Genomic DNA, 20,532 nt, shown 5'->3' on the forward strand with positions numbered 1-20,532 from the left:
AAAATGAACCACACTGGTTTCTCAGGTCAGCTTTCTACATATAACATAGACATCATCTATTAGAGCTGATTATGAATTTTTGGATCAAAATGTTTGACAGAAAATGTGGTTTCCAAAAGAAAATCAATGTTTTCTGCAGGAAAACATCAATTTTGCTGACGCCATTCAATGGCCCATCAGGGAAACTGAAGCAAAGTCAGTATGGCAAATCCCAAAAGCTCAGACCCCGAAAATCATGAGGTGTTTTAAGAGTAGAGAGAGGTTATACTGCACTTCTTCTTTTTCATTTTTGAAGTCCCCCTGCCCACTGTGTGCATGTCAAGTCCCAAATTTGTAGGGTAAGCTGATTTTGGCTCTCAGTGGACGATCCAACTGAGATCAAATTACAGAGCTTTATATAAAATGCTGCCCTAATTACGCAGAGCTTCCAGCTTCTCCCCAAACTAGACTCTAATAATTATTTCTGTATTCTGTCTTCAGCCCCAAATCGGCCTCTCCCCCAACCTTTCAGTTAATTAAGCAGCCCCTCCAGCACCACATCAACTGTGCACAGCCAGCCATACATAATTCCTGTCCCCACATGTGTCCCAGCTCCTAGAATCATAGAATATCAGGGTTGGAAGGGACCTCAGGAGGTCATCTAGTCCAACCCCCTGCTCAAAGCAGGACCAATCACTAAATCATCCCAGCCAGGGCTTTGTCAAGCCTGACCTTAAAAACCTCTAACGAAGGAGATTCCACCACCTCCCTAGGTAACCTATTCCAGTGCTTCACCACCCTCCTAGTGAAAAAGTTTTTCCTAATATCCAACCTAGACCTCCCCACTGCAACTTGAGACCATTACTCCTTGTTCTGTTTTCTGTGCACCTCTGCTCCTTCTGGAGCTGTAGGATGTCTTCACCTCCCTTCCAGGTGTGGAGTGGCAGCTGAGGCAGGATCCTTTTCTCCTTCCCAAGCCTAGTGTTGCAGTGATGGAGAGAGGAACAGACTGACCCATTTTTCACAAGGTGAAAGGGAAGGAGGAAGCACAGCTGCCCTGAGCTGCTGGGCTCTTTCTACTTTCTGTAACCTTCCCCCTTGTGAAAATGGAATTAGCTGCTCCTTTCCCCACAGTCCCGAATCCAAATTCTCTCAGGTCCAGAAGGGCAGGCAGAGAGGAGCATCTGATTGGTTGCTCTTCCCTAAAAAGGCAGGCAAGTGGCGAAGGCAGCCAATTAGAGGGGGGTTTCCTCTGGGCAAGACTGAAACTTACATGAGGGTTGGAGCTACTCATTTATTGAAAGACTGGCTCCAACACAGGCCAAAAATCACAATACTCCTGAGAGTTAACAGCACTGGGAAATATTTCCTTTTTGGTCAGGTCAACGTTAATCTGCGTCTGTTTGAGCTGACATGGTGTCTCATGGAAGTTGTAATTTGCATCTGTCCCCCTTATCCTGGCCCCATGGTCCAATTGTATCTCCCTATTTTGTACTGCAGTCTCCCCGCTGCCTGAGCCACTATGGTATATCCTGGGAGATGCAGTTTGGACATGGAGAATAAGGGCACAAGGCACACATGAACTACAACTCCCATGAGGAACTGTGATGGTTCACATGGACACAGATTAATGTTGAGGTGACTCAATATTCAACGTTTTGATGTCGGAATGTCCAAATATTTAGTTTCAACAGAAAGTAGGCAAACAAAATGTTTCAACAATTCCAAGGCTACATTTTTATGAACTTTTTGTTTAGCAAAAAAGTTAAAATAATTTGAAGTTCTGTACCAATTGGGGATGAAAGCAAGATGTTGAAATATCAAAATTTCCTGCAAAATGATTTTTCTTCAGCTCTAGCCCCTTTGTAGACCTTGAAATAAGAGATCAGAGCAATTATCGTTTAAACCAACAAATACACTGGATCCCGTAAAAGAAAGAAAAGAAAAACCACACACACAAAAAGACTAGGCTAGGATAACATCTTAAGGTATGGACCTTAAGAGTGCAGCCATGGCAGTGCAAGCTGCAGGATGGTCTAGCTGCCTCGAGTACGTGCTAGGACTTGGACAGGTATGTAACTTGGGAGTGTAGCTTCTGCGGTTACACTCTTTTTTTGAATGCTAGCTTGAGGACAGCAAGTGTGAGTGTCTCTCCTTGAGTTGGGAATCACACCCACAGCTCCAAGCAAAGACATGTCCTATTTGGGAATGGCAGTGGCCAGAACTAAAGGAACTGTTTCGGCTTACATTTAGCCCAAGATCTGCATTTTGTAAAAACAAGCTTGTTAAAGGCAAGACTCAACAAAAATTGTTTCTACACTTTGTTTTTAAACAAACAAGGTTTGTTGAAACCAAAATGCTGCCACTCTAAAAACCTGAAAGCGAAAGTGACTCATTGATTTTTCATTGTTCAAGCTCCGATAAATGCCTTCTGTTGCTTTATACCAGAACAGTTAATGTTAAAGTACTATAATGATTCTCAGTGTATCAGTTCCAGATTATAATATAGTAATTGCAACACTCTTAAATCAGAACAAATCATTTTTTTAAAATATTTTCCAATTGCTGTTTTTTCCCAAAAGGTTAATAAGAGAACTCTCTCTGAGGCTGTAAGTGGATCTTATGCTAAGATAACGTGCTTGAAGTCTAACAAGCACATGGTTTATGCCTCTCATAAATCATAATTATCTGGTGCAAGACAAGTCCCTGTACTGTTAACTTTTATTTATTTATTTTGTACTGCTCCAAGCATCTAAACAAAGTGTTGATTCCAATAGGATGTTCACTTTTAATTATAATTTCAATAAAAGCATTTATGCAAGACTATATCATTTGTAATGCCTTAAGTTACCTTAATTTCAGCACGGTTTTAAAACAGTAACACTGCACTTTCAGTGAAATGTGTCAAAACATTTTAATTCTAGGCTCTATCATTTCTTACTAAAGAATGATTCCAGCTACTTTTTCATAGATCTTCCCTGTACCATCTTTTCAATTTTCTTCTATAAAGCACATCGTTTTTCATTTACATCTACCTACATGTCTTAAAGTAAAGCTAAAAGTTACTGAGAATGCTTTTACTGCCACATTACACCATCCCTAGAGTACAGAAATCCACAAAACTGTTAACTAAGTTATAAACACCCCACTAACTACTGCTAATAAAATTTCAACGTTTTTTGTGAAAATATTTTGCTGCTTTTCAGCCAGCTTTATTATTGACAATCAAAAATCTCTCTATTATCAAATGCATCTTTATGTACCTTTAAAATTCAAAATTAAATAGGTCCCAAATGGAGAAGTCCTAAAATGCTCCAAGGAAAACTTGTGCTTACAAAATAGAAAGACAAGATGACAGCACCTTCTCAATGAAATTCCATTGGAGTACTATCTCTCATTAAATAAATATAACAAGAGCCTATCAATAGATGACTCATAAGCAGAGGGAAGGAGGGCAAGTGAGAAACTCTAAATAACTGAAACCACATCTGAGTAGAATGAAATGTATTCTCTACATATCTTCTGGCAATTTCAATTGCCTGTGTTAGTTACAAAGGTATTAATTGTTCTCCACCATCTTCCCATTACTCAAGTCAGCTTGCTCTTTTGTTTTATGGTACAATGGAAATGAGATTTTAAAAGTCTGAAGAGAAATCTCACCTGCAGAGACACCAGAGGACAAACCCAAGTCCACAGTAAGGGTCCAAACAGATAGCTACTTCTCTAGAGGGGTAAAGCTCACACTGCAGCTTAATAGAACGACAAAAGGCACTAGTGGCTGCATGGGACATCTGGAAGACAAGACAGTAATTAAAATGATAAACTATGCTATTCTGCAGGTTCATTCCCAAACCACTGCCATTTCTTAAATCAGTAAGAGGAACTCGTGTTAAAACAACACAAGTAAATGGGTTTTAGTTCCCTGCGCATTTTCATCACTAACATAGCCTGTAATTCTTAAACACCACAAATTTTTTTAGAATCTTCCAGACTACAATGAAATATGATTGTATATGTGCCCAAATTGTTTGGTTACATACATGACAAGAACATTTGTTTTTAGTGTGAAATTCCTACCTTTACCCCAGCTAGCATTCCAGTTGTGGACACACTAAAATCAAGATAAGCCAGTGTGTCAGGGTTAGAAGGTTTGTAGATTTGAGCAGGCCGCTTCTTTGGCAAGTCATCTAGAATAAATAAAAAATGAAAACGTGCATCTTATTTTAATGACAGGCAGTTCGCTGCATGAATCTCTAAACTGTGACAAGTTCAATGTGAAACAAGACAGGGCAGCTCTAGCTTTTATACTTACTTACCTGTATCTAGTACAGGAGGCCACGTTCTGACATCCACTGCTGCTGCCGCCTCTCGTGACCGTAACAATTTACATATTAATTGTGTAGTCATTAAACAGGCAGAGCGACTCACCTGGGAGTTTAACAAAAAAAAGGAAACAGAACACTAATTACTTCACATGTAAAATTGAGCAAGACCATGATTTATATTACAACAGGGTATGTATGTATGTAAGTTTACCAGTCTTATTTTCTGTGATTAGGAGACAGGAACATATGTCAAAAAAGGCAGACCTCTGAAATTTCAGAGGGTATACAGGACTTTTACAAGACCAAGTAATAATTGCACTTTGCAGCAAATTGTTACATTGAAATTAATGGTGCATTAATAGGGAAAAATCACACTTTTTCCTACACATCATCATCCTGGGAAACCTGTAGTGAAGGCTATGACAAGAATACTCCCTAAGTGAAGGCAATACGTGTTTGTTTATACGAATATTTTAATAAAATGAAAATCCAACTTTACATTTGCAATGCTACAGTGGTTTCACCATATTAAATCAATAACTGTGTGCTAGCCACATATCCATGATTTCTCCACTAAATCAAACAAATAGGATTCGCTGCAGGACCACTAGAGACTTAACACGGGCTCCATTTCAGAGAGTTCTGGTATTTCAAACAGTAGCTCTAGAGCAGTTATTTCTCAAGTGACAAAGTCAGTTTACCATCTCCTCTTTGCCTACACTTGATTTTAGGCCCTAGAGGATTTTAGATTTACATATGTTGGAGGATTCTCTGTGTTTGAGAATGGGCAGTTATTTTACCAAATACATTACATAAAGAAAACGTGACACTGTTTGAACAATATTTAATATAGTGTATTTAGCCAAAAGCCCAAATACATTACTGAATATTTTAAATCACAGCACAGAAACAATGTAAAACACTTTTCCTTTCTTTCCCACTCTTTGAGGGTCTGTGAAGAGAAGTCAAAAAGTGAAAGCATTCCTAATGAATGTATTCTTTGTGGAATCTCAGCCACTTTTGGTTCCACTGCACCTTAAGCTGTTAGCCCCAACACCTGTGCAAAGTAATAACCATTCTGTGCTCTACTGTCAATACTGTTAGCAGAACAGATATCCTTATTCAGGCCTCCAGCATGCAGAAAAAGGCGACTGAAAAATCCCAAACTGAGAATGACTCACTGTGAGTTACTCTAGCACTGAACTTAGTACAAATACTTTCCCATTTCGGTCCAAAGAGACAGTTTGGATCATTTAACTGGAACATTTAACTCCCACCTTTTGTCAACATGAGGAAATCAATCCTTGAATCCCACATTTTCAGCCTCATATGTAAAAAGCTCTACCACGTGAGCTGAGGAAATTAGCAGCTATCAGCAGTAATCATACTGATCACACCAGTGGCTCTCAACCTTTCCAGACTACTGTACCCCTTTCAGGAGTCTGATTTCTCTTGTGCACCCCCAAGTTTCACCTCACTTAGAAACTACTTGCTTACAAAATCAGACATAAAAATACAAAAGTGTCACAGCACACTATTACTGAAAAATTGCTTCCTTTCTCATGTTTAACCATATAATTATAAAATAAATCAATTGAAATATAAATACTGTACTTACATTTCAGTGTGTAGTATACAGAGCAGTATAAACAAGTCCTTGCCTGTACAAAATTTTAGTTTGTGCCGACTTCGCTAGCGCTTTTTATGTAGCCTGTTGTAAAACCAGGCTAATAACTAGATGAGTTGATGTATCCCCTGGAAGACCCCTGCGTACCCCAGGTGTAGATGTATGACTGGGTGAGAAGCACTGCAGCACACTACGTCCCAGGGCTGACAACATGTGCATGTGGGACAGGGAGGAACAGACTCCACATTATAGACTCCTCCACTTCCTAAGATCTCATGAACTCTCTCTGTGGACACTTAGTGCAGATCAGGCTCAGAGTGGAGAAGGGTGGTGGCAGGGCTCCTGACAGTATCACTCACTCACAACATGTAACATGGTATCCCAAGCCAAGATAATGTTCACTCACTCAGTACTACCTTGTATAGGCTGGGCCAAAGTGTAAGCGTTGAATGAGGGAAAATAGAAGGGCAGCTGGGTATTTCAGGAACCATGTTATGTTAGCCAGGAGACTCAGGAAAGAGTGGAGAAGCTCTGACCCCTGCGGGTGTCCCAAGAGACACCGAATTTGGGGAGCTGAACTTCTGGCTGGCTCCCTGATGGATGGGCAGCAAACCCACCTCAATTTGGATGGGACAATATCCATTTCCTGCCACCCTGCTTGGGTTTCCCCCATCCAATTAGAGCACAGTCTGGTCCATAGTCTTTTAGACCTCTAGCCACAATATAGTTAGATCACAGTAATGTTTGATTACTTTGAATACTCTGTAGGCATCTGCAAAGCACAGTTCTATGGGCCAAATTCAGCTCTCAGAAGCAATTGCTACTGACTTCAAAAGGAGTTGAGCTGATGGTACTGGGAGGGCAGGATTTTTCCCTAGGACAGCAGAAACTCAGTAATGTATTGGCAACAGCCTCGATATTTTAATCTCCACAAGGTCACTCCTCTTCAAAATGAGAGAGAATCCTGGGGTGAAACAGAGCAGGACAGGTCTCTAAGTCAAACTGTCATTAGTAGGGCTGGCAATTTTTCAATCTTTATTTAAAAAGTTAGTCTGTTGAAAAGACCTAAATGATCATGAGACAGCTTAGATCCACCTGAAGGTTTGCCAGACAGACATGCCCTAGCAGCCCTCCTGGTCAATCTTGGCTATCAGAGACTGAGGGATCACTGAAGTGTTATTGCATATGCTCACTTTTAAAACATCTTAAGAGAACTCAAGGCCATCACTATAATAAATAATAATGGTCCCATTAATCTGCTGATAGCAGGCCAGATTCTAACACCCACATTCATACTGAGTAGCATCTTACTTTGTAAGTGGTCCCATTAACTTCAAATGGGTCGAGCCTTGCAAATTTGTGGATATCCGCAGACCATGTTTTCAGATTGAGGATGAATGTGGATCCAAATTTTACACCTAGAGCCCTGCAAATCTGTGGATCTCCGCTTTATATCTGGGGACTCCGTTTGCAGATCACGGATCAGATGCGGATACAAATTTTCTATCTGCAAGGGCTCTACATGTGGGATTACTTGTCAGAGAGTTAGAGAACTAGAGTGCCATTTAATAAAGTAGAAAACTACATCAGACATAAGAGGCCAACCTACGCACTCTTCCTGCACCAATGTGGTCAATGCAATATCAGTGCAACAAAGAACAAAAATCGACTAAGACTAAAAGACAAACAAACAAAAAAATCCATGTCATCCCACTCTGGGTAAAAGCCTGGCCACAATGTAACTTCTAAACTGTTACTCCCCAGTCAGTTTAAGAGCCGCTAACTCAACTTGTAACCATAAATTTGTAAAAGGCTTTTACAAACATGTAAAAAGAACTACGTGGTGCAGGAGTTTCAGATACAGCTTGGCTGAAAACAGTTTATATTAAACAACTTTAACTGTTTAACCTGAAACAGTTAAGCTAAGTCAGTGTAAATAATAATATCAATAATCCTGAGATACCTGATTTAGAGTCATATACTGGAAAACATGTCTACATGGGTCTTTGAAAGAAGTGGTTGTAAATGCGCTCTCATCTGATTGTGACAGTGTGGGTGCTGCATGCTTTCAAGCAGTGTTGTACATTCCCTGCTCCCCTTGACTTTGTGGTACTGTATAGGATCAGGTCCTGTGACATGAAGTTTGAACCCATGTTCTAAAACCTGTAGCCTTTTCCTAACTTTGATGGAAAAACTTCTAAAGAGCACTTTAATTTTCTATATTTAGTCCACTGCCTGTTTAGACTGCTTGCGGATTTCCAGATGTCTGCTCACCTCCACAATCATTTTCACTGTAGGTAATGTTGTTGCGATGTTCTGTGGATGTGGAGGTCGAACGGTTATTGGCACACAGCCCGCATACAGGCAACCATAAAATGCTGCAATCAGGTCTATTCCTGCATGAAGAACAAAACAAAAATCCTCACTTGAAAATCAAATAATTTAATCACAGACACCCATGTCAGCATAAATACTACTTTGAAGTAACTTAGAAGGTTAAATGAGCAACTAAGCTCTTTAACAGACTTCTCTTTCAGTCCCTTGTCAGTATTTGTTAAGCTTCACTGATTACTTTCATTTGTGCTGTTCTTTTACGCATGAAATACCAAAGAAGGCCCAAAAGTTTAAACTACATGTCATCACTCAAATGAACTGCTCAGTTTTATTATCACCAATTTATCAGTGAAGATGCTTAATTACTGTTGATTAAATAGGCTATCCAATTTAAATTTACAAACAAAACAGCATTTTAAAGGAAAATTTCAACACGAAGAGCAAGAGGGGTTGTGTTCTTCACTCCTCCTGTGTGCTTAAGGAGACCCTCAAAGTTTTGTTTTAAAAGTACTTTCTGCTTCCTCCCACCCCATTTTACCTTAGACACTGTGGTGCAAGTAGGGCAGTCCGGTCCGCCATACTATTAAGATATTTATTGCCAGTATGCTGTACCGGAAAGACAAAGGAGCAGAACGTGGGGCTGCTGGGTGGCCCCACGCCAGCAGCTCCTCCTCCAGTGTGGCTGTACCACCCCCAGCCCCGCCCCCAGCCCTTCCACGCAGCTGCATCTCCTGTCTGGGGTGTGTACAGCCCAGCCGGAGGACAGGGCTGGGGCAGGGGAGGGGCTGGGGGCAGAACCGATACAGCCGCGCTGGAGGAACTGCCGGTGTGGGGCTCTGGCTCCTGGGAGCGGCGGCCCCACGTTCTGCTCCTTTTGCCACTGCGGTTCCAGAGAGCCCTGTGGTTCAGAAGTCTGTATCCGGCGCAGCGGGAGGACACAGCCCGCCCTCGGTAACGTGGGATGGGGAAGGGACAGAGAGAGCGCAGGGACCCCGGGCTGGGGGCGGGGAAGAGTTACATGGGGGGGGGGTCAAGTGGGGAGGTCACATGCCTCCCTTTAGCTTTGTGTCCCTCCCATGAATTGCCTATGCGCAACGTACTGGTAAGAAATAAATTCTACTTGTACCACTGCTTAGACATATGGCTGTGACTTATTTTTCCAAAGTCCTCTAACAAAAACAGCGAAGTCAGAACTTTTAGGGTCCCCACGATATAAGTTCTTTACCTGGTGGGTAGACCAAAGCCACATGGTCTCCATCTTGTAAGTGTCCCCTTTCCATCAGCATGACTGCTATCTTCTCTGCTCGTTTATGTAGCTGGGCACAGGTTAGGGAATTGGCTATTGTTCCCTGCATATTGAAATAAGTTAGTGTCAGAAGAATAGGTTGTAGGTTGAGTTCTAGTATTCCTTCCCCAACTGATAAATTACTGATTGAAGGCTTTCTTCAGGATGTTTAAAAAAAAGAGAGTGTCAATAGCCACACAGTTTAATAGGAAAACCTTCAGTCTCATACCAAACTGCAGCTGGAGAAAATTAAAGGAATTTTGTCAAGGATGTGAATACGTCCCACCCCGAATCGCCATACACTCCTCCCAAAGCAATGATTTAATCACTCACCTTAAGGATATATCAGTTACAATGTAATATCATGACCATATAATCAGCACTGCTTCCCTTTGGTATACCTGCTCTGTTCCCACATGCAGGCAGTAAAGCACATTTTTGCAAAAATTCTGCAGTAGTCTGATGAGTAAGGGCACGTCTACACTGGGGGGAAAAACGCCCACAGCAGCAAGTCTCAGAGCCTGAGTCAACTGACTTAGGCCCACAGGGCTCATGCTACAGGGCTAAAAGTAGTAGCTCAATCATTCTGCTCGGGTTGGAGCTTGGGCTCTGAAACCTGGAGAAAGGGAAAGGTGGGCTCAGAGCCCTGGCTCCAGTCTGAGCAGGAATGTCTACTCTGCTATTTTCAGCCCTGTAGCACGATCCTGGGCTCTGAGACTCGGTGCTGTTTTTTTGTTTGTTTGGGGTTTTTTTTTTTTTTTTTGTAGTGTACACATAACCAGAGTCTTAGAAGAGTATTCCTATAAACTTAACTTCACTGTCTGCACACTAGAATTAAGCCAGATGGCACATTAGAAGTACTTATTAGAAGACAAGAGACACAAGCCAGAAGGGAAGAAAACACATGCGAGGGGGAAGAGAAGGTATGAACAAAGATGCACATGCATATAAACCAAACAGGAAAGAAAGTTATTTATTTGCACATGGGTGACAGACGAGGCATGTGGGATGGGGGGAAAGAGAGCTCAGGAAGAGGTACTAGGCTATGCAGCCTCTCACCTGAACAAATGACCTGTTCTTATAGAAGTTAACTTTGGGTCACTACTGACATGGGGCTATCAGACTGTAGTGGTCTACACCGGCTGAGTTTTCTGTTTTTGGCATAGCCCCTAATGGGTCTATATCATAAAAATGACCACCACAATGCATACCCTTGCTGGCAGTCTCAACAGAGAAGCCTAACAGTGAGCGAGAAAAGAGACTGAACTTCCCTAGAGGTGGTCTCTCTAGGCCTGGGCTGAGATAAATTGATGAGGCAGCGTGGGGAAGGCCTGCACTGCTACCGCCTGTGCTGTACCTGTTCTTTGGAGAAAGAGGATTTCAGTTTCCAGTACTGTCATATGTGGCCCCTTTCACAAGCACTAACTTCACTTAAAAAACAGAGAAGCTGAAGAAATTGAGAAGAAGAAGAAAAAAAAGAGTGGTAAGGAAACATTTACATTTCAGGCTTCTACTGGGTTATAAGATAAACAATAAGTCAAAAAATGACCTGTAAAAATATCCTTTCAGTGTCCTTATTATGAAGGAAAGCAGCAGGGGGTTCTATTTCAAGAAGAGTTGAGGGAACACATGCATTTTGCTTGATTGGTAAGAAATGAATTATTATTCACCATAAACATCTCGCACACAAACACAATATTTATTTACTTCCAAAAATTTAAAACAAATGTTACTGAGACAAGGTACAGTAAACTGAGCAGATTTAAAAATTTAACAGAGCAATCGAGATTCACAATTCAATTGATTTCACATAGAAGGAATGATAAACTATTTTATCATCATCAAATTCATTTTCCTCACTGTGTTTCCTACCGGCTGGTTGCTCTTCCTACTGTTTTCCCAAGACAGGCAGAGCATGTTACTTAAGGTCTGACTTCAATAGTCTGATTTAGTCAGTGTGAGGGAATGTGTTCATCAGAATCAGTTTCTCTCATCCATGATGTACTTGTTTCTTAGGCTGGTCTCCACTACAGGGAGATCTACGCTACTGCAATCGATGCAGCAGGGATCAATTTAGCGGGTCTGGTGAAGACGCGCTAAATCGATGGCAGAGCGCTCCCCGGTCAACCCCGGTACTCCAGCTCTCCGAGAAGAGTAAGGGAAGTCAACCGGAGAGTGTCTCCTGTCGACTCAGCGCAATGAAGAAGCCGGGCTAAGTCGAGCTAAACTACGTCGACTCCAGCTACGTTATTTACGTAGCTGGAGTAGCGTAACTTAGGTCGACTTACCCTGGTAGTGAAGACAAGCCCTTACTCTGAAGATAAAACAGAAAACAATCTCCAGGGTCAAATTCTGCCTGGGACGCACAGTGGTAGCTTGATCTCAGAAGCTCTCCATTTGCTATAAGTAACTAATTAAAGCTGCCTCACCATTTCTTGTAAAGTTGCAAATGGTGACATAACACTAGCTAGTTATCTAAAGAAAAATAAGCAAGATTAAGGGTGACCACTCTAATCTTGAACAGCATTTTGATACCAATATAATAGACAGGAGGGCACTTTGTAAACATGTAGGGCAGAGGTCTAGTATATACAGTAATCACATAATCTTCTAATCCTAGAAAAACTCTAATTTTATACTATGGACCAATACAGTTCTGTGGCACAGAAGCATACAATCTGGTTTTGATGACTAATTAAATGCTTTAAAATTAAACCATACTTATCTCATAAGCATGCAGGTTAATTTACTAGAGGTCCTTTAAAGCCCTTGGAGTCCTGATCCATTTCCCTCTACATCTCCCCCTCCTCCATTTTCCCTGGAAGGCCTAATCTCATACCCAATATTCACTATTTCAACTAAGGAAGAATTCATGGTCTCTTAGGACAGTCAGAACAATTCCTTTAACTGAGCAGAAAGACTTCTGAGCAGCATCAAGAACTACGCCTCCCTCTACTGGAATGTAAATATTCTGCCTCGTCAACACTCCCGGCAAGTGTGAATTCATGGGGTAGGAATATACAAAGGTGGGTATGTAACATAGCAGAGAGCACACATTTGATAATGACTTGCGATAATTCTCTGTTCCTCCCCCACGAGTGAGTAGTAAATATAGCAGCTAAACATTAATGCAAACAGAAATATCTGAAGATTGAGCCACATACAGTCTTGGTGCAAGCTGATACAGTTTGTCTCTCAGCGTGCATTTCTCCACAGGGTAACTTTTTAAAGTAATCGCCTGAATTTCTTACCCTACAGTTAAGTAGCGTGTAAAGCACATGGTCAGGAGTGGTTTGAGCTCTCCACTGTAAAACTTCTGAGAGGAATAGGAACTAAAACAAAACAGAGTGATAATCATGATACTTTATGGATTTTTTCTTAATTTTCTTACAAATAGGAAGCAATTTCTTATTTCCACTTTATACACCCCATTCTTGCTTCTATTTTATATGTTCATACATCAACATCAGTAACCAGTAAATTGTTGAATGTTGTCAGCATCATTCATCTTTAGGGCAACATGCTCTTGCTGAATTGTGCAGACCTGTTTAGAAGTCTAAGATTACTGCTTGAAGTATGATTTACTCAGTGCACTTTCAAAGCAATAAGTTAGTTCTGAATAGTATCTCTGGATCTAAGCCTGGCTCTAGTTTCAAAGTTACTTCTAATGCTCCTCCCTCCCTAACTTACTTTTAAAAAACACTAATGTTTGTATGTTTGCATCTAACAATAATTACCTATTTTGTCCTATAACTGCAGAGGTGTTAACTGGCCACTTCATTTTGAATGGTCTCTTACAAGGAGGGTTCATTACATATGCTAAACAATCTGTTCCACCTTTTATTTAGCTGTGACACTCTGAGTCCCTTTAAGTAGCTTTAAGCTACTCTCTCTTAGGGTACGTCTAGACTTACTTCCTGGTTCAGCGGCAGGCAATCGATCTTCTGGGATCGATTTATCGCGTCTTGTCTAGATGCGATAAATCGATCCCGGAAGTGCTCGCCGTCGACGCCGGTACTCCAGCTCGGCGAGAGGAGTACGCGGCATCGACGGGGGAGCCTGCCTGCCGCGTCTGGACCTGCGGTAAGTTCGGACTAAGGTACTTCGAATTCAGCTACGTTATTAATGTAGCTGAATTTGCGTACCTTAGTCCGAAGTGGGGGGTTAGTGTGGACCAGGCCTTACCAACAGAAGTTGGTCCAATAAAAGATATTACCTCATCCAACTTTAGGGTGACCAGTTAGCAAGTGTAAAAATCGGGACGGGGTGGGGGGTAATAGGTGCCTATATAAGAAAAAGCCCCCAAAATCGGGACTGTCCCTATAAAATCGGAACATCTGGTCACCCTACCCAACTCGTCTCTCTAATAATTACTCTCTCCACTGAGAAGACTAGAGTGGAAATGCAATAAATTTAACGGAACTTAAACAACAAAACTCAAGATCAAGAGCATATCTACCAAATGAACTTCCTAGACTCCACTTGAAATAATGAAAAACCAGTACAGGAGCACTTATAACAGAAACACTAGAAAGTTAACACTTCACACAGTACATTGATCCAAGTTAAAATTTCGAAATGAAGGTAGACACGTTAAAAAAATAATGTAGGGAATCCCTTCCTCATATCTATTCTAGAACTCACATTTTTATTCCAACTAAGCCAACAAGTATGGGATAACAATACGAAAAAGTTAAGCTATTATATTTGCAACAGTACAGATACTGAATGTAAGTCACATACAAGATGTATTTGGAAAGATTTAACTTACCTTTCTGGCCTGATCGTTGTCTTCTATCTGTCCCAGATCTCTGCCACTAGCCTGAGCAATTCTTTTTCCAGAGACCAGGTTCCCCACCATCACAGAGGCAGGGCCAATTTCTAGAATGTATTAGAAACATGCTAAATACAATAAAAATATTAGGCCTATAGTTAAGAATTCTCATTATCCCTTCTCTTGCAGCAGGTGAAGTTTTTCCCATTACCAACTTCAGTGAACAACATTTTGAGAATATCTTAACAGTTCAGTCCATGTTTAAGGTATGTAAATTGTAAAAACCACAAAAGCAATGAAAACCATGAAATTTCATGCATTTCCAAAGAGATCCATTGCTGAAGCAATAGGTGTACAGTTTTAAAATTATATATATATTTTCAAACTGTGGTCAATGGGCCAATTGTGGCCTGCAGAGACTTGGCCACTCCATATTTCTAGCTGCCCCCCGCCCCTTATTTTCAGCTAGTAAGCTGCACTAGAACAAACTAAAATGCATTAATATTTTTCTACTATTTCTTTTCCATATAAGCAGGTGTTGTAGGTGTTTGTAAGTGATCAGGACTGGGAGGGTAGATGGTTCACACTATGAAAGTATTTGAGAACCCTTGATTAAATACATTGAATAGATTGGAGAAAGTGAAGTCAAGTTTACAAGAAAGGAACATATCACCACTAACATTTCACATACAAGCTGGCTTTCGCTGACGTTATGCCAACTATTGCAAATTGGAGACTATATACTTCTGATAAATGTTGCCATTGCAGTTACCAATGTAGGAGTATTTTCGCTTTGTGCTTTTAGGTGTTGATTGCTGATGAAGTACCATGTGTGACAAGCTTGCACTAGGGCAAAGAAGCCCAAAACTTTGCCCAAAGGAAGAGCCACAAAAACATACCGATGCCCATGTTGGAATATGCACTGTGGTTCTTAGTTATTTTGCATGAAAAACAAAAGCAAAATACCCCAGAGATCTCCTCTCTTCCTGGCCTCCCCTTTACCATCCACTGAGGCTGAACACATCACATCCAGACAAAACCCTCTGTTCAGGAACACACAGTATTTAAATTATCTGGAATGTGGCAACATGAACCTGCCAGACGGAAGTTTACAGCTAGCCGGCATCTCCTATTACTATCATTTCCTTGACAAGCCACTATCAGTCTCTGACATTTCATTTTTATAATACCTTTGCAAGGCTCAATTACTTTCTTTGTGTTCTCAAGCATTTGTCCAAGAGTGGTATATTAGAGAAACAAGGGAAATGTTATTGCAAATATGCTCTAGGTTCTATAATGGACGACCCCTAAGTTTCAGGCACTGAAGGAGAGTGCCATGGTATTTTGTTTGTGCAAAATCACTAGTGCTTAGTAACTAGTATGTTGAGAGGGGCCAAACTGGAGCCACAGATCCAGACACCTCTCCAACTACGTGAGTTCAAAATCTGGATTCAGATTCAATTTTGCAGTGTGGGCACATCCCTGTTAGTGAGGTAACTGTTTATTGGGCTTGAGTCAACAGACTGAGTATTTATTCAACCCAAAGTCTTTCTATATTTCTCAGTGTAGTCTGTTATAGAGCCATTTTCAATCGAAGTATTTTTAGGAGGGTGAAACTGTTCACGGTTCAAATTATGTAATTGAATCTATAAGGGGGTGAGCCCCCTGAGCTCCTATTGATATTATCGCGTAGAACATCACAAACATAGACTATCACAAACATAGTGGCTTCTGCCACTTCTCAGCTTACCTGGCTGTTTTTGTCGTGGTTTAGGCAGGTTTGTTACGCAGGTATGTGGGCACATCAATACGTTACAGGGATGCAACGAGCCTTCCAAAAAAAGTTGTTTGGTTTCTGATAAGTGTATGCCGCCTAAAGGGGTTTTAGGGAGCGTGTTTGCTGGTACCAGTGCTAAGCAGTAAACACCCACTTGATGGATACTGTCAATAGCCTAGAAAAAAATCAAGAAGCTGAAGTGAATGAAGTAAGGCTAATCACTGCACTTATGAGCACAACGGTATTCATTTGGTTCTCTAAACTGGTGCAGAAGATAATCTAGCAATTACCTGCCACTGTAAACACATTTTTCAGCAATATCAGAGGAGGAAAGGTACTCTTCACTGAGTGCATATGAAATTTACTTCACCACTGTTTGTTATAACCATTTAAAAACCTAGATCGTTAAAAAAAAAACCCAACATAAATAGATGAACATCAATTAAAGACCCTGGTGAATTTCATATAGGTTTGGGCTGATGTGCCTGTCTCTCTCCATAACTATGTTCTAGCAGTAATTCACTACAGATGATCTACTAACTAAAGCACAGGCAGACACGGTTCACAGGCAAATCTGATTTTAACTGGTGTGTGCTTTTAATGCTATTGCTAAAAGGGACACTATCAACTTAAAATCTAATCAACTTCAGAAGGATCTAAAAGCAGTGTCAAGTGCCACTCCTGCCTCTGAACTTCCCTGTTAATTTCTGGAGTTTAAATCAAAAGGGAAAAAAAGCTTGTTAAAGATTTAATCTCTCCCTGATCACTACGTGAAATGATCCTCAAACAAGAAGGGAAACTGACAGAATATACAGGGGAAACTATGAGACAGGCTTTCTACAAAGTGCTGTCAAATGCACAAGGCAAAACTGAAAAATAGAAGTAGTCTCTTCTGTAGCCTTTTACTTTAGAGATTGCTTGAAAAAACAGTAAGTACATATTTTTCAGAGAAAAGTGTGATTAAAGTTGACGGCATCCCTTTAAAATCAGTTAGGAAGTTTCGGCTCATTGTGTTATCCATTTAGCTATCCTGTGTGATGAGATGGCTTAGCCCTTGGAACAGGTGGCTACAGTCAGGAATAACTGAAAAGACAGTCTGAATGGATTTATTCTGACAATGTAGTAAAGTACGGCTCTGGAAATGTCTAGTGTATATGACAACTTCTTTCCAAACAAAGAGATGGGTTTTAGGAAGGAGACAGGCAAATTTATCAGTTCAGATGAAACTTGGAGATTACTGAACACCACTTTATCCCTCTGAAACTTTGTATAAGGATGGTCAGCCATAAATATTTGTAGCTCTCTTGGCTAAAGAGATAGCAAGATAAAGAGAGAGGGTTTGAAAAGTGTCCCCAGGAGTCTTGAGAGAAGGGTGTTGAGGTCTCAGGTAGGAGCAGGTTCTCTGACTGGTGGGTAAGTCCCTGTTCATGGTATTTAACCAGCCAATGTACAAGTCATCAGGTGCATGGACTTCAGGTCTGGGTGGAGTATTTGGCAATGATGCTGTGAGATCAGGTCTGGACAGTCACAGCTGGATCGACGTCAGAATGAACATCTGCAGCAGGTCTGTCAGGCAAAACTGCCTGGGCCACTACAGAACCATGAGAGTGATCTTTATTTTGGAAATCATCCTGGGGAATCTGTAGAAAGACAAGTTAGGCCTGGACTCCAGTGCAGAAGGAAGATGGGCAATGTGCCCTGGCTCATGACCCCTCTGTAACAGAAATTAACATCTGACTTTGCCCTGGGTGGCAAACAGGTCTCTCCCTTCCCCCATGATGGAACATAAGCTCTATGACGGATCTTTGCAGGGGCCACTTGTGATTGATCATGGGTTGTCTGCTTAGGAAGTCCACCTGCTCATTGATGACTCCCAAGAGACAAAGAACCACTGGGCTTATCCTCTGTTGGTTGCACATGTACAGAGCTTGACAGCTTCCTAAGAGATGGGAGACAAGCGTGTGCCTCCTTGCTTGTTGGTGTAGTGCATTGGTGTAGCTGTTGTACGTAATGATCTGCACTGTGGAATTCTGAAGAACAGATCAGAAGGCCATGCAGGATAGCTCAATACTGAATGCATACAGGAAAGCACAGGAGAGGGATCTCTACTCTAAGCTAGCAAGGAGGAGTAAACTGGTGATGACAAGGAATATATCTCTTTTTGAATGGTGGTAACGGAGGGGGATATGGTGCCAGGGACAGTTTCAGTGCCAGTTGTTTCTTCAGCATCGGAAGCATTTCTGGAGGTTATCCAGATTCATCCAGGGGGTCTCTCAGGGACCTTGCTGGGCATACCAGGACTGAGATTGGTGCTGAGTCTCTCATTCCCTGTGCCGTTCCAGGTCTGATGCTCTATCCTTCAAGGAGTGATGCTGTGTTCTCCTTCCAGGGCTTCCCTTCACGTCTGGAGCTATATTTGGGTTCTGCCTGCTCTGAGTGAGCTTCATCTTTATGTACAGGCACAGGTGCTGGCTTTACTGCTTGGGATGGTGGTACTGCAAATGCTGAAGCAGTCAGTGTCAAGGCTGTCAGTGCAGATGGTTAGTTTCCAATGCCAAGGATTTCACTGATGTGGAGGTGGCTGGTGTCAAAGTCACTAGTGCTGGCTCTGCCGGTGCGCTCTTCACATTTTTTCCAGTGCTTGATCCCAGTGGATGATCTGTGCTTCAGGGAATACTAGCTGATGCCATCGTATCTGATCGTAGCTATCACCTCTGCGTCTGAAGTGACCTGTGTGGACTGCTCTAGCAGATATAGTTTGAGCTGAGAGTCTCTGGATTTTTGGGTCCTGGATCCAGAGGATTTGCACACAGAGCACCTGTCCTGGCTCCCTACTAGGCAGAAATGAAATCAACTGTGTCCATCCTTGAAAGGGATCAGTCTGGCTCAGGATAGGCAGGATTTAAAGCCCTGAAGATTTGGAGTCCACCATGAGGTGTGGTAGTTGGCACAAAGCACCTCGCCATTCTATTAAGGGGTGTACAGGGGAGGTTCTCAGTCTAGTCACGGTGTGAAGATAAAGATTTCTTCACAAATTCGATGAAAAGAACAGTTTTTAAGCCTCCCAGGGGAGTAGCGGATTGGATACTCGCTAGATTCCATCTTGCTGCCACCAGCGGTAGGAGAAACGAGATGGAGGGTTGTGGCCACTCTGCCCTTCCTGCCCTCACAGGGGAACACGAGGAGGCAGAGAGTACATGCACAGCCCTGATGAACACTGGTATTCAAAAGATTTCTATCATATGGGCCTACAGTGAAATCCACATGCCCACTCAAAGAAGGATGTCAGATTACAATCTTTATTGGGTTGAAAGATCAATAAAGGGAATATAAAATTGAAGCAGCAAACTTCAGAATTACCATAGGAACATTACCTGGAGAACTCTGCTCATCCACTGAAAACTGTCTTCCTCTGTGGAATCCGGCCTTTGCTCAGCAACAATAACTATCCTTTCATCATGAAGGACACTCACTGAAAACACTGCTATTCTGCAAAACACAAAAAGTAAAGGGTATTGGGTAAGAATAGTGACTGCAGAAAAGGCAATTTCATTCCTGAAGAGAATATTTTGTAACTTATTTGTTAGTTATTTGTATTATTCAGAATAATGGTGCTTCAGCTACCAATTCTTCTAGTGAAAATTGTAACATGAAACCCTGATAATTGTTAAACCTGAGTAGCTTTGGAGGAAAGATATTACAAGAGCTGTAAAACCAGTTGTTTTTTTTTAAAGGGGTATTACAAGTGGCCCTTGTTTCAGTAGCCTTCATCTTTTCAAAACTAAAATTTGTAATTTCGCACAAACATGAAGCATGCAATTATTCAGGAACCTAGAAATGCAGCAGTGTTTGAAATTTAGAACAATGCACTGCAAGCTAATGCTTAAAAAACGTTAGCTTAGATCTCTGGGGATGATCCCAATAACTCCTTAAACATGCTAAAATTATCATAGAATCATAGAAGATTAGGGTTGGAAGAGACCTCAGGAGGTAATCTAGTCCAACCACTTGCTCAAAGCAGGACCAATCCCCAACTAAATCATCCCAGCCAGGGCTTTGTCAAGCCAGGCGTTAAAAACCTCTAAGGATCAGGGCCGGTGCTACCATTAAGGCAAACTAGGCGGTTGCCTAGGGCGCCAAGATTTGGGGGCGCCAAAAAGCGGTGCCCCCAATTTTTTTTTTACAGTGTTCCTGGGCTGGGCTGCCGGCGGCACGCTGACATGTGCAGCTCAGACTCCCTTTCCCAGCGCAGCGGCCGCTCCACTTCTCCCGCCTCCCAGGCTTGCGGTGGTAATCAGCTGTTTGGCGCCGCAAGCCTGGGAGGGGAGGAGAATTAGAGTGGGGGCGGCATGCTCAGGGAGGAGGCGGAGAAGAGGTGAGCTGGGGTGGGGAGCTGCCGCGGGGGGGGGGTGCCTCAGGGCGGGGGGGGGG

The 20,532-nt window shown here is 41.9% G+C and overlaps 1 protein-coding gene across 5 annotated transcripts in view; it reads right to left on the reverse strand.

Annotated features, from left to right (window-relative positions):
* Positions 1 to 20,532, reverse strand: part of DIP2C (disco interacting protein 2 homolog C) — a 491,632-nt gene that overhangs the window by 59,662 nt on the left and 411,438 nt on the right. For all 5 annotated transcript variants that reach the window (XM_026652183.2, XM_026652182.2, XM_026652181.2 and 2 more), the window contains 9 exons: positions 19,476 to 19,590; positions 16,075 to 16,276; positions 14,322 to 14,431; positions 12,802 to 12,882; positions 9,491 to 9,614; positions 8,206 to 8,327; positions 4,296 to 4,407; positions 4,057 to 4,166; positions 3,640 to 3,770 (listed from right to left, as the gene is read on the reverse strand). In XM_026652183.2, coding sequence (XP_026507968.1) covers positions 3,640 to 3,770; positions 4,057 to 4,166; positions 4,296 to 4,407; positions 8,206 to 8,327; positions 9,491 to 9,614; positions 12,802 to 12,882; positions 14,322 to 14,431; positions 16,075 to 16,276; positions 19,476 to 19,590 — 1,107 coding nt within the window. The remainder of the gene's footprint in view (positions 1 to 3,639; positions 3,771 to 4,056; positions 4,167 to 4,295; positions 4,408 to 8,205; positions 8,328 to 9,490; positions 9,615 to 12,801; positions 12,883 to 14,321; positions 14,432 to 16,074; positions 16,277 to 19,475; positions 19,591 to 20,532) is intronic.

Source organism: Terrapene carolina, unplaced genomic scaffold (assembly GCF_002925995.2).
Source record: "Terrapene carolina triunguis isolate 2854851 unplaced genomic scaffold, T_m_triunguis-2.0 Scaffold111, whole genome shotgun sequence".
NCBI lineage: Eukaryota > Metazoa > Chordata > Testudines > Emydidae > Terrapene > Terrapene triunguis.